The 15,167-nt window shown below is 35.3% G+C and overlaps 1 protein-coding gene across 8 annotated transcripts in view; it reads right to left on the reverse strand.

Annotated features, from left to right (window-relative positions):
- The window catches only part of Cdk14 (cyclin dependent kinase 14), a 567,752-nt gene that overhangs the window by 308,842 nt on the left and 243,743 nt on the right, over positions 1-15,167 (reverse strand). For all 8 annotated transcript variants that reach the window (XM_063243002.1, XM_063243021.1, XM_063243042.1 and 5 more), the window contains one exon: positions 14,678-14,772. In XM_063243002.1, coding sequence (XP_063099072.1) covers positions 14,678-14,772 — 95 coding nt within the window. The remainder of the gene's footprint in view (positions 1-14,677; positions 14,773-15,167) is intronic.

Below are 15,167 nucleotides of genomic sequence, written 5' to 3' on the forward strand. Positions count from 1 at the left end.
CTTAAAGTTATCACTACCTGAGTTTTATTAATAATTTCAAATTTGTGCAAAATGTAAAAAGATACCAAAGATGAACAAGAGATTTTATCTTAATACAAAATATGCATTTAAAAAGAATATTAATATACAATCATTTATTGATTTAAAATAATACTATATACTGCACATGAGACTACTACACACATAAACACATATACATAATTATGCATATATAATATGCACTGATCATTAAGTCATAGGTCTTCAAGGATACCACATAGTAGCACTGACTCCAATGGCTCAACAGTAAGTAATTTGGGATTTATTAATGTGGACAGGTCAAGCTACACTCTAATAACAAATAAGCATTGTCATCACTGGCCAAAGCAAAGGACACAGCCACACCTAAGTTCAACAGGGAAAGCGGGCATATCTCTTGCATCCAAATACTTGATAACAGTAATTCAGTGTACATTAGGCAAATCCTATTCAATTTTTTCTTCATTGATAATATAATAAGAATATTAAGCTGGGGATTTAGCTCAGTGGCATAAGCACCTGCCTGGCAAGTGCAAGGTTGTAAGTTGATCCCTGGTGCCAAAAGAAAAAGAATATTAAATCCTATAAATAAACCAAAAAGGGCCACCCCAGGGATAGAAACTACCCAGTGTCAAGTTAGAACTTAAGTTAGAACTTAGAGTGCTGGCACACCAAGCAACCCACTTGCCTCCCTGGTAAGCAGCCATGAGTCTATGGGATGAGAATCAAACATCCTACCCCCCACCTCAACCCCACCCCCCTCCATTTAGCAAATGGGAGCCAGAGGTCTGAGCATCTCTTGGGAGGATGACCATATGCAATAGAGCAAATAGCGGGGATTTCCTTCTGCCATCTCTTTGAAGGCAAATATTGTTATCACTGTTTGGCTTTGTTCTGATTAACTGTATTGCTCTATTAAATGTTCTGTTTTGGTAAGTTCTATAATGTTCTGTATTTGATTTGATTTTGCTATACCTGATTGAAAGAACAACTATTGTGAAGATAATGAGATATACTATGGTACCTATTACTGTTATCCCGATAACCTGCTGTGACCTTCTGTACCAATTTCACTGCAGTGCCCCAATTGGCTTTGTTCTGTCTTATTCTGTTGTATTTTACTACCTTCAAAATAATTTTTAAAAAATTAAAAACAAAAAAATAAACCAAAAAGGTTCTTACAAAAAAAGAGATAAACATAATAACACAAAATTTTCTTTTCAACAAACTTTAGTTTGTGCCTTATACTCTGATAACTACTGTATTTTGAAGATAACAATGCACAGAGTAATAATAAATAACTATAGCTGCTCTGTTACTGTTTGGTTATAAAATTTTGTTTTGTTTTTCCATAAAATAAAAATGGCGACAACAGTAAAGAAAAAAGAAAAGAATATAATAATATTACACATAAAAATGTATATAATGGTACTGAATTTTTGGTTCTTCTCTACAGGGATGTTCAGCCTCTTCAATGGAGTGTGCAGCTTCGGGAGAGAAGCATGTGGCTGGCTGAGGAGGGAAGGGAAACCCAGATAGACGTGCCGGATCCACCTTAGCAACCAACGGGGTGACAGATGTAGCAGCCAGACTGCCCTCACATCTTGTGTTGAATTTTTGGGTTTTGTTTATTTGTTTTCTTTCCTTTTCTTCTCTTTCTTCTCTTTCTTTCTTTCTTTTTTTTTTTTTTTTTTTTTTTTATGAGACAGGGTCTTGCTGTATAATTGAGATGTGCCTTGAACTCACAGGTACTGTAGGCTGACCTGGAACTCTCAGTAATCCACTTAAAGAATCAGGTAGCTTTCCTTAATATATTTCCTAAAATTCTAACTGGACCTCTCCACGTTTTATCTCTCCTCACTGCATCCCCTGGTCACAATTATAGCAAAATGGTAGTGAAACAGAAAGGAGAGCGAAGAGAATCAATGCAGTCTTCCAAATGTTCCTACCACAGGCTAACACAGAAGGTAATAACTGAGACCTACAGCTTGAAAACAAAGATCACATAGTCAAGAAAAAAAAGGTATAACCAAAAAGATGGAAAAGTCTTATTTTACAAATAGCTGCCATGACAAATTAGTTTTTCTTGTTCCTGAATTATGAAAAAGAAATGGAGCAGGAACATCTGCTGAGGGTTTAGAATGAGGTTATATGTGCCAGCGAGAAAGGAGTACATCAGCCATGGAAGCTGTGTGTTAACTCTAAATTTCATTCCTTAAAACTGAAGGCTTTGATAGTATATATAACAGACCTGCAAAATACATATATATATATTCTTAATAACTAAGTTTTAAAATTAGACCATCATATATACCCTATGCACACTAGCATTAAAAGCCCATCTATCTTGCTTATAAAATACTATCAAATGTATGATATGAATTGACACATTTGTATGTCAATCAATATCACTATAATATATCCTAACAAATGCCAAAATACTGACTAATCAACCTGATATAAGCATAAACATTTTTCAAGGCAGTATATCCTAAGAAGACACTACACCTTATTTGTATTCCTAAAGTTTTAATGATGAGACAGTAACCTAATAACAGTACTTTCAAATATCTTCACTCCCACTTGTCATATTTGATAAATTCTGACAACTGATAAGCAGCGATAACTTACATGCTTCCCAACATGAAGATGAAAAAGTAGCTATTTACACAATGGCTTAAACAATAACAGGCTTAAGCATCTCTTTATATTTAAATTTATTAAGAATGGGTGGGATTCCAAGATAAAAATGGCAAACTGAACACACACATCTATTTTGTACTCTGCCAAGTGTCTACTTAACAAACTTCAGGTGCTTTAAACAGGCAGTAATAAGATCATCATAGCAAAGCAGAAACAAATACTAAATTGGCAATGAATAAAGTCTAGAAACATACTATTTTAACACAGAATTGGTGGGACCAGGAAGTAGGAAGAAACACAAGGTCTGCAAGGAAGCCTAAGACATGGAAGTCTGATTAAATGTCTTTTCAGTAGCTGTTCAACCCTTAGATTTCCTTCCCAACCCTGCTGCACAGATAATGCCCTTCCGGAACACAGAGCTGTCGTAAGTTGAGAAAGGTGATCAGTCAAAGCCAGAGATATCATCCTGAAGCAAGAATTCAGGGGGGCCTTATCCCCACTCTGCTTCCAGAAGAACAGCAGCTAAACTGCAACAGGGAAGGAGAAGAGTCTTTGCTGAAAATCTCAGAGCACCACAGGAAAGAGGGACACACCCTTAAGGTTACTCAACAAAATGGCTGAGTTTCTACAGTGCAGTTCAGGGTGAATCAGGTACCTGAACAACACTTGAGGCAAGGCCTCAATTAGGTTGTTTCTACACCAGGTATCTAATTAAAGACACTAATATGAAAAACAGAGACAAACTAAAAGGAAAAAAAAATAAAGCACTTGGCAGAAATAAAGAGTTTTACTAGTAGTTAATTTTCAAAAAGACTATTTTCAGTAAAATAAAAAATACTGCAATTATAAAACACAAGAGGAGATATTATACATGTAATATTCTGAAAAAATATTTTGGAAATAGCATTTTAAAAATTAAAATCTAAAAATTTCAACAGAATAAAGAGATGTGCCTTTGAGCTAAAGGAAAAATAAAAAAGAAAATTACAGAAAAGAGAAGAAATACAAGAGCAACTCAAAGGTCAAATATTCAAATAAAAGAAGATCCAGAAAACAGAAGCAAGACAAGATGAAGGAAGAAAGTTACAACAAACTAATTTCAGATAATTTGTTGAAAAAGAAGAAAATAGGCAACCTAAAAGATGCTTGATATTATTAGTCACTAGAAAAATGCAAATAAAATGACAATCATGGACCATGCAACATCTGCCATAATAAAGATGACAATCAGAGGTGCTGGCACAAGTGTGTAAAAACAAACATCTACATGGTGCTGGTCAGGTGGTAAAATGCTGTGTCTGCTTTGAAAACAGTCCTCGAAAAGCTAAAGACAGAATTAGAATTCAGAAATTGAATGCCTATGTACATGCCCAAAGGAATTGAAGATGGACACTGGAAAAACTGTGTACGTACAATGTTCATACCAGCACTATTCACAGTAACCACAAGAAAGAAGAGACCCTAACTGTACATTAAAACATGAATGGATAAACACACTGTAACCACACGTGGACTATTACCCAACCTTAAAAAATAATAGAGTACTAGCCAAGCCTGTCAGCACACACATGTAATCCCAACACACTCTAAAAGGCTGAGGAAGGAGGATCACAGGTTTAAACCCAACATAGGGAACATAGCAACCTAGCAAAATACTGTCTCAAAATAAGTTCTGAAAAAGATGCTCAGATTATAGCTCAGTACAAAGGCCTCAAGTACTGAAAAAGAAAGAAAAAACAATGAAAGAAAGCAAGCAAGAAAGAAATCAGCACTGCACCATGCTCCAACATAGATGAATTTCAAAAGCATTATGCTAAGTGAAAGAAGCCAGTCCTGAAAGACCAAACATTGATAGGATTCCATCTACATGAAATGTACAGACAAATCATAAAGAGACATGAAGTAATTAGTGCTTATTGGTAAATCTGAAATAACTGTTAATGGATATGAAGCAGCTTTACAGGGTGAGGAAATTTTTTAAAATTAGACAGTGGCGATGATTCCACATCATGGTGAACACACTAATAACAGTTGAATGGTCTACTTCAAAAAGGGAACTTTATTATGTCTCCATGCAGCTGTTAATTACCAAAGAGAAGGTAGAAATGGAAGAACATGAGAGCGCAGATTACAAAGGTTATCAACGAAATTAAAGTGGAACCTTTCTTATTTGTTTGTTTCCACAGAAAATTTTAGAACCCTGAAAATGAGAGGAAAGTTTTAATAGAAACAATGAAAACTAGACAATGGAGCAATTCCACTGAAATTCTAATGAAACATTTCCAAACAAGAACTCTACATAGAGCTAAAAGGTAGTTGAGCACAGAATAAAGATAGATTCAGAAATGCAATGTGGCCTTGAATTACTAATAGAAATAAACAATGTGGAGTCAATTAACATTCCACAAAAATCAATAGCTGAACAGGGAGGGGAAGCACTCACAGTATAACACATCCTTCAGCACCAGAGATTCATATAAATACTAAAAAAAATTAAAATTAAAATTAAAAAAGACAAAAACAATGTAAATACTGAATTCTAATCTAATCAAAATGCTGATACATCCATAGTAACAGGATAGCAGACTGGAAGGCCGGTCAGAGAAGACAGTTATATTTATTTTAAGGTAAAGAATGGGGGAGACCTATATTCCTATTTTATGCTTGAGGAATAATTGGATGAATCCAAAGATGAATAATCAAAAGTGACAATAAAAAAATTACTAGATATTTAGAAAAAAAAATAATCAACAAAAAAATGTAAAATGTTGGAGGCGAAAACTTGGTTCTCATGAGCAGACCTAAGAGAATAGACTAACAGACTTTTTTAATCTGCATGCAACCATAGTTTACATAAGAATAATTATATTGGCAAAACGGAATCATTTTTGGTCTTACTATTCCTATACCCAAAGAAAGAAGGTATATTAAACTAAAACATTATGTGATGTTAATTATTCAAGAACTTCAAGGAATGATAGTCAAAATATGTAAAGTAAATAAAAGAAACTAATCACAATGATATGTATTTATCAACTTACTGATTGTGAACATCAGTAAAAAGTTATGGCCACTTCATTTTGTAAATATATAATTAGGTACAGTTTATCACTTGGAGTTGAGTTGGTTAATGATTTTTTTCTCCAATTCCCTAATGATCCAATCAAGTGTAATGAGAAGATAACTGGAAATATTGATTGGATTCATCCTAATCTTGGGTGCTTTCATCCAATGGCAACTTTTGTATCTTAGCAAAGTTTTTCCTCAGTTTTTCCAAGCTTATCATTATTGTTCGTTTGTTTATAATGCATTGCTTTCCTACTTCTGCCATCCCCTCACAAAAGTACAATTCTTCAACATTATTGTTTTCTTAAGAAATATGAGTCATTTATGAAGGAAAAATATAAAAAATGTTCTTTTCTTTCAAAAGAAATTCTGTTTACTACTGCTCTTGTCCTCTGATTTTTCTATCATTAAATGTTGCAATTTAAATGATAAAATTCTAAAATAAAGTGAGAAAATAATTTACAAATTTTAAGACAAAATTACAGAGACTTAATTTGTGTTTATAAAACAGTATGAATACATTTGTGTTTTGTGAGCATTCAGGCATTTCCTACATAGCAAGTTAAAAAGCAGACACACATCCAATGTAGACCACATGAATTAAAATACTAAGCTAGGATAAGGAGAACCTAGTAAGGATGGCAACAGCAGAAAATGAAACTAGAACACAGAGAATACAGATTTGACACACATGGATGGTAAAACCCAAAAAAGAAAAAGAAAAAAGAGAAACAATTCCGTAAGATCTCGGCACCCAGTATGATGGTAAAAGTTGAAAGTCATAAAAAGAAACCATTACTCTTTATGAGGCAAGAAAAAGTCACTAGGGAGAAGGACAGGAAAGAAGTTAATTGACATGTCCTACCAGTTAGAGAAAATAAGAGGTTCACAGAGAGCACAGGTTGAAAGCTGGCTTATTTGCTCTTCGTTTCTTTGATTCGTCCTTCTGGCTCAGAATTCTTCTGCCTTTTGCTGCCTGCATATTCAGTCATCCAGGATGCTTACCTCTGTTCACATCTGGTTCTTGGTTCTTCCGAATGACAACCTCCCCCTTCCAAATATGCAGACACGTACTACACTATATAACTACATCCACAAGCAGCATATGAAAGGAAACACCCCTGAATCCCTTCCATACAGGAAAGTCTGAATCAAATGTTGTCACTAAGGCATAGATATATTGCAGTTCATAACACATGTAGATCTGTGACAGTAACTTAGAGCCAGAATGGCTCAGAGAGATTATTTGGTCTAAAATCGGAACATTTTAATCTCTGTTAAAGCAAGAGCCATTTGTATCGCTAGAACCTAAGAATATCTCTGATAAGAGAAAACACTACATGTATGCTGCAGGAAAAATATAAATAAATTAATGAACAATTAAGTGAAAAACCCAAGTTATATTTCTATTTCTAAAAATAATGCCATGTAAGATAGGTTTATATAACTGCTGTAAAAGCTTGGGCAATCCTTTGCTACGTAAACTTGAAGTACCCTGGACTGAACTTCAGTCAGGAGGTGGTAAAGGCATGCATCAAGCATTTGACTTCAGATTGTGAATTTCCTCATCTATAAAATGGAAGGATCTTATACTGACTTCATGGTTGCAATCAGACTACATAAAATAAGACAGCTGAATTGCATATTAAATGAAATGCATGTTAGGAGACTTCTCCACTATACTGCTAATATGTACCTATTTGTCCTATAGGTGAGTGCTTTTAGTGAGAAGGTGCTCACCATACCATTAGGTACTGAATTTAATTTATGGATAACAAAGCATTTGAACAGTCTTTCTTCTCAGGATTAAGCTACAGCTGACCTCCTCAAACTCTCACAGTTGGCTTTTTTACACTGTGTGGAACACACATGCCACCTTTTCCTCGACTTTCATATGTGTTGTTAACTCACTGAGTCTTTCCAGCACTTATACTGGCACCATCTGCCTGTCTTGTCCGTCCTCTGTGCGCACTTTGGTCTGCTTCATTTCTGGTCAGAACACAGGCCCCACACTGGCCGCTGCGCAGGCGGACACAGATGGCATCACACAGTGAAGTTATCACCCTCTTGTTCTAGCTTTACACCACCTTCTGCTGCAGCCTTACCTCTGTGTCAGCTCACCCTACACCAAAGAAATTATTCATATTGTAGAATGAATTATTTGTAAATTAACTTTCTTCCAGCCTGTTAAGTTGCTTTTAAAAAAATCAAACATACTGTTTTATTGACCTCCACAGTGGACTCACTGCTTGATGAGATTCTTTTCCAGCCCTTGTTAATATCACTCAAAGGGTCAATTACAGCCCCCGGCGTATCATCATCATGTCTTCACATGAGTCATTAATAAAAATATGCAGAACAAGGTCAAGGACAATGCCCATCCTAACTGACTGTAGCATGTCCTAACTGACTTTTGTCTTCATTGATATCAATTCATTACTCAACAGGGTTTGTGTGAAATTTTTCAGCCAGACATAAACTGAAAAAAAATAATAATCTAACAGCTATATTTTATTTCTATTCTGTTTATAAGGACCTTACCAGAATTTCTGAGACAAGTTTGTTTAAATTAAAAAAAATACTATTTCCAGCAAATTAATTTTTAGTGGTTTTTTTTTTTTTTTTTTTGTACCAGGGATTGAACTCTCACAGCCTCTTACTTGCCAGGCAGGCGCTTGTGCCTGCTAAGTTAAACCCTGGCCCTACAATGCCGTTTCTTACATAAAGACAGTAAAGATCATTGGAACTTAAAGATTAATTACTTTTGAGTTAGGCTTATGTATCTTTAGATTCAGAAATCTATTCCTCATCACTTTTCAAAAACTAGTATTACTATTATTCTTGCCTATCTGCATTAATGATTTCTCAAAGATTATGAACAATGAATCTGCAAATATGCCACCCGTAATTCACTACACATTCTAAACACAGACTTCCTGGGACTGGATAATAAAGCTATTCTAGTAGATGTTTATGAGATGATTTAGATACCCTGTATCTGAATGCATTCCCTATATTGAGAAAATTCCTTGCTTTCTGAATTCTGATGGAAGACAGGGCCAAATCTTAATTACAAAATGGAAAATCTAGAAACTCGCTTTTCTGAGGGTTCTGTGCCATCAAAACATAGACATGTGATGTCATCTCAGCCAGTGAAACACAAAGTGGTCCTAGCACAGAATTTGAAAGTGACAACTGAAGAAGCACTGGAGAATACACTGGGTCTGCTCCGTACTGCTCTTCCTGCAGTCTGTAGCATCCCTGCCTTAGGAAAGCTCTACCACTGTCTATGCTCAAGGCTAAGTCTTTAGGATCATCCTAGACTCCTCCTTGTCTCTCAGATTCCCTTCAGATAGGATCAGCTACACCTTGACAATAAATCCAGAATCCAATACTGTCTTAGTACCTCTACCACTGACATCACATTTAGATTCAATAGCCACCTAACTGGTGCCTCTGATGGAGAACCTGCCACTTTCAGTTTCTTCTTTAATGACAAGCAGATCAGATCAGATCAGACCATTTCTTTGCCCAGCACGCTTTAGTGGCTTCCCACCTCATCCTGAGATAAATCCAAATAAATACAAAACCTTCAAGGACCAACACAATCTGATCCATATCATGTTTTGGACTTTGTGTCTTTCTCCATCAGTGATCTCTTCTTTCCTGCTGTAGAAGTCTTGCTGCACACAACAGCCTTCTGTTGAGAACATTCTTCTCTAAAATACATGTGGACCATCCTCTTTTGCCTCCTTCAGATTTTCTCCCAAATACCTCTTGGAATCTCAGCAAGGCCTTTCCTGCTAACTCTTACATAAACTTGCATGGCCACATTCAAGCACTCTACATTTTATATCATGGGAAAGCAAAGAAGGAGTCAGTTGCCTTCACACACTCTGGAAACTGGAATACTGATGGGCAACTACAGCATTCCAAGAACATATGGCACAAAATCATGTCAATTAAGGTATTCTTTATAGACTTAGAAACCAAAATGTATGAAGCAGAGAAACTAAACACATAAATTTTGTGTTCAGGTTTAAAGACAGAACTGTTACTTTCAGCTTTTGGGCCCATCTTGTACATAACTCAGATCATCACATAAAACAATGAAGACAGTTCATACATGCAGCCTACAGGGTGAGGTGGGGTGGCAGAAATCTTAAGATACAGAAGACCAGGGCTATAGTTTCATCTTTAACCTTTTAGCTGAATGATTCCAGTAAGTTATTTTAAATTCTTCATTACTTTTTCTCATCAATAAAATACTGGAAAAAATGCATGTCCTTCATCCTTTGTATGACCACAGTGGAACTGATGGAAAAATCTTTATGGGAGCCCTTTTCAGCATGCACAGCACTATAAAACCACCTTACGTGATTCATCAGATCCTGAGATCACTTTGTAAAAGCTTTGGTGACAGTTTTTTTTTTTTTTTTTTAAATTTCATGTGGAATGTGGGATTTTAAAAATGTAATGCTATGCACTAGGTTGAACTATTTTATTAGTTCACATCATTGTGTAAAGAAAAAATGATTGCTCCTAACAATACCAAGACTTTCTGTGAATTTTAGACCTTTAATGAGATGTAATTGATACATGAACATTAGCATATGTTTAACATATACATTTTGATGAGTTTGAACCTACACATACACGTGATACTATCACCACAATCTAGGAAATTCAAGTAATAAACATTCTCTAGTTCCTTGCATACTTTTGTTTATAGTTTTCTAGCACTAAGGTCACTTAAGTCAAGATCTATCCTTCTAAAAAATTTTTAAGTGCACAATATCATATTACTAACTTTAGGCTCTATGCTGCATAGTAACCTGTGTAATTTACTCATCTTGTAAAACTGAAAGTTTGTACCTATTTTATAATTTCCCATTTGCCCCTCTTCCTATCCCCTGACAAACTCCATTCTATTTAGCTTTTCTTTATATTAAACATGCAGTGATGTTCCATGTTTTGCTCTTTTGTAATTTACAACAAAGCCAAACAGGAGCTTAACAGCACCATGCATTTACAAAACCATGTTTACTCTTAATATTCTTATTTATACTTTTGGAATCTGTTTGAAATTTTCTGCATGGTATGAAATAGGACAATGTGGTCCTCATTTATCTTTGGCTAAAAATATACAAAACTAAATTATTTAATTTTCTGTTTGAGTAGAAGAAACATTTGGTAACAGTTTCACAACTGATGTTTACTGAAATCAGTGATTCTAAACTACCATCTACATTTGTCTGCCAAGGTCTTAAACCTATGCATGAACAAAGATGGCTGTAGCAATATCTTAGACCATTGTGACAGAGTTCTGCTTCTCAAGGAATGGAGGAGTCGTTCTCTAGGTGAGAGTTTTCCTTGGGAACTGATGCCCCTTGGGGGAAGGCAATGCTGAAGAGAGTGCACACCATGGGATCATATGCCCCATGAGGGTAGCAGGCTGGGGACCACACAGCCCAAAATGTCCCACCCCGAAAGCTTCCAGTGCTGCCTCCACACACTGTGCTCTGTGTGGGAATCTAACCTCACCTTAGAGTCTTTTCACAGTACTTAAGAGAGCCCAGAGCATCCTATTTCCTCCCAAATCACTTTAATATTAACCTCCATAGTCATTTCCTCAAGCAGTCTTCCACATCACTAACTCCAATCACGTATTTCATTATTCTGACCCTTAAGCATTTTATGAAATGTAAAATGTCATTCATAGCAATTATATAAAAGAGCAGGGATCAGAGTTCTTTTTTAAAGCAGTGAAAAATATATTTATACTATTTGTACATCATCATAAATAAGAAATCTTCACTTGTTGAGACACATATTACATAAATACCTCCAAAGCCCCTGAAAACTTAATTCTTAACTCAAAAAGAAAAATCCAATAGTGCCTAATAAACCTGAAATTATTTTGCTTTCCACTCACATGCAGGGTTTTATTGAGCACGGAATACTAAATTTTCCTACACTGTTTAAGTTTTTATGTTCTCTCTTTCAAACAGCATATTATTAATTACATGAAATTACAAAATTGACACTGCTTAGAAAATAACTTTAATGTTAACAACTCAGTAATATCGGTGTAAGTCTGAGAAATTTTAGGCTGGAATTTTTACGTCGATTTTGGAAATTGCTAAACAACAAGGTTCTGCTTCCATGTGCATGCAAACCAAGTTCACTGCAGTGGAATACATGGAGCAATACAGTAACTTCACAGTTTGTTTCATGGAAACTTAAAATATACTTTGCAGTTGAAATACAAGTTTAAATGGTTCCCCCTTTGGCTAGCTGGCAAAACTTATTTGCATTATAAAGCAGTTTAACTGGCTCTGCTGGACTCAGGATCATAAGTGCAGTGATCTTAGCGGGGAGAATTTAAAACAACAAAGTTTCTTTTCCCTCTTCTGATCCAAAGTTACACTTAGAAAAAACTATAAAACTAAAAGGGAAGTACACTCTAATTAGGATTCAGCAAAGCTGGGCCTGACTCTATCTTACTTTTACACGACAAGAACTTGGAAGAGCAACTCAGTCTCCTAATCCTTAGATTTCTCCTTTGTAAAGTGATGATAATCATTGGAAAGGTGCAAGTAACAATGAATGCAAAGCCCTCAGCACAGTTCCCAATATAAAAATTCAACAAATGACTGTGTTGGTTTTCTGTATTGTCTCACCCTAGTCCCAAACATTCTTTATCTCCCTCTTTGCATTCCTCATTCATCATCCCAAACCCACAAGGCCCTCCAACTTCTTACCCCCACCCCTAACCCCACCCCCCAAATCTGCTCTAATTCCCAAAGCATTTCTCAATTGCTGCTGCCTTCCCCAGACTAGGAAGCACACAAGAAGAAGGAGTTTATTTTTCTGCAAGCTGCTGTGAGGAGAGCAAACCAACTGACCCGCTTAAAAGTAGTAACTGTAACTCTCCTGGCAATATCAGCATTTCATAAAGAACAAAGCTGGAAAACAGAGCATATTTGAAGAAGTTATTTTTGTACTGGGCAAATGCCACATCATCAGGCAAACCCTAGCTGAGGAGTTTACACCTTCCTCACCGTAACTGGGGAGATGTTCTATGTTCTCTGCGGTCCAGAGCTCTTCTTTTCTCCAAACTCTGCTCTCTTATTTAAACAAAAATTAAACAAACGAAGTGTAGCAACCAAAAGTGCTTTATCAGAGATAGAGCAAACAGACAGTGGTAAAAGTAGTGAAAAAAAAGCAGAAAAGAAAAAGGCAAGAATCACAGAGAAGGAAAGGAGATAAAGATGGCAAGGAGAACTGAAGAAGAGGAGGATAATTAGGAAGCATGAACCCCATTTTCTAAAGGAAAACCTGAAGTCTGACACCCTCCAAGAAGCTGTTAACCCAGAAGTGTCCCTGGTGGGTACCGCGTACCACTGTGATATATGTGTTTGATTTAAGGACCTAAAATATCTCCGAAAGAACTGGGACAAGAAACATTTCACTCACAAAGAAAAATGGGTGCATTTAAAAGTCAGTCTTAACCAGCAAATATTATAAGATGATCATATTCTTTCCCCCCTTTTGTTGGCAACAAAGTACAAAGTCATCAAATGACATTTGATTTAACAGGCATATTTTGTATCCTCACCAATACTTTTCATTTTCTTTTAAGATCTGAAGAATATTTTGCATGTTTCCATCACTGGTTTCTCTTTCAATGTTACCAAGCTTATTGCTCACACTATTTTTCTTCTTTTTAACTTGATTAGTCAACTTGAGCAAGGGCTATCTTTTCTATTAAGCATTAAAAAATTTAGAAAGTACAGGTAGAAGAAAATCTAGATTTTACTGAAGTATGTAAACGACACACAATGGAAAATATGATTCGAAAGTTTCAAGTCTAAATCAGCTGAATATGTTACTGACTCCAAATCATGGTTTAAACAAAAGAAATTATATCCGCATTGATGTGTGAATGTGCATCTATTCTTGGTAGCATGAAATGTATGCAACTGCTCAGCTCTAGCAGGCCTGGTAGCCACATTACCATATTATTCAAATGGATCTATCATTTATATGTAAATAGACAAGATGAATGGCTTCTTCCTAAGACAACAATTTTCAAATGACAAACAGACACAGGCAGACACTAGCAAGATAAAAATGCTGCAAGTATTCATTCTTTTGTGTTTTGCTTTAAAAAAATGAAAACTATTTCAAATTTCTTAAAAAGTGGTGTGATAATTACAAAATGGAGTTTTAATACATTCATAATACCAATAGCTTGTCTTCCCAATAAAAGTCTGCACCAATGTCATTTGTGTCTTATAAATTACATGCTCTCAGATCCATCTGTGAAAATTGGGATGCTAATTATCATGGTTACATTTCATGATTCCACAGTTAAAGGCTGAAGTGATGTCGCACAAATACCATATGTTTTTCTAAGGAACCAAAGAAAGATTAATTATGAGTTCAAGTCCAAGTCTTCCAGCAGTAATAGTCTCAACACAGTAAGATCATTACATTGTGTGCTATGTAAATTATAAGTGTTAATTAATAGCTGAATACCAGAGGAAAAACTTTGAAGCAAAAATTGTAAGTATAAGACTTCCTTTTTAAAAAATCTTCATAGGGATGATTTTGTAAAACCAAAGGAAAAATATTTTATCTTTGAACTTCCTTGATACTGATAATTATCATGCTACTTAATCATGTTTGATAAGCCTAAAAATTGCAATGGTCACAATTAGGCTATAAATAGATAATATATCTGAGGAAGATTCAACTTAACATTTTTCTGAATGTGTTTTTAAGAAGTATGTTCAAAAATCTCTTATAAGGCCACTATTATGTTTCATGTACTGTACTCAGATACAATATTCACTTCAGTACAGCAATCTATAAACAAAATTTCATGATAGCACTGTAAGAATTTTATTCATATTTTAAAAGTATGAATTATTACTTCACTTACCACATATTCAAAGACAAGCGTCAGTGTTTCCTTGGTATGAATGATGTCATGAAGCAGCACTATGTTAGCATGTTTTAGTCCTTTTAACAGAGAAGCTGTAAAATAAAGTAGACAAAGGGACAATTTATCATGGGTAACAATCAACTAGCTTCATTATCACTTTGGCATACTGTCAGAGGAAAGATGTCTATTTTCCCATGTTCCAAGCCAGTAACAGTAACAATTAAGAATTATGGTCAGAGGAATGAGGTTTTCATTTAGATAAAACTCTTCCAATTATTTCATTTGTCCTTTGTTACTCATGTCCATTTCAGTTTGTATGTATGAATCTGTATGTTCAGAGAACAGGGTGTGATTTCAATTCCTCAAAATTTGTAAGGTTTATTTTATTGACAATTATTTACTAAGGATATGACTTATCCCTGTATAAATCCCATGTGTATAAGTATCCTGCTTATGTTGGGTAGAGAGTTCTACAATGTCAAACAGA

This window comes from Cavia porcellus, unplaced genomic scaffold, assembly GCF_034190915.1.
Source record: "Cavia porcellus strain 051 isolate PalLab524CR breed Dunkin Hartley unplaced genomic scaffold, mCavPor4.1 scaffold_2, whole genome shotgun sequence".
NCBI lineage: Eukaryota > Metazoa > Chordata > Mammalia > Rodentia > Caviidae > Cavia > Cavia porcellus.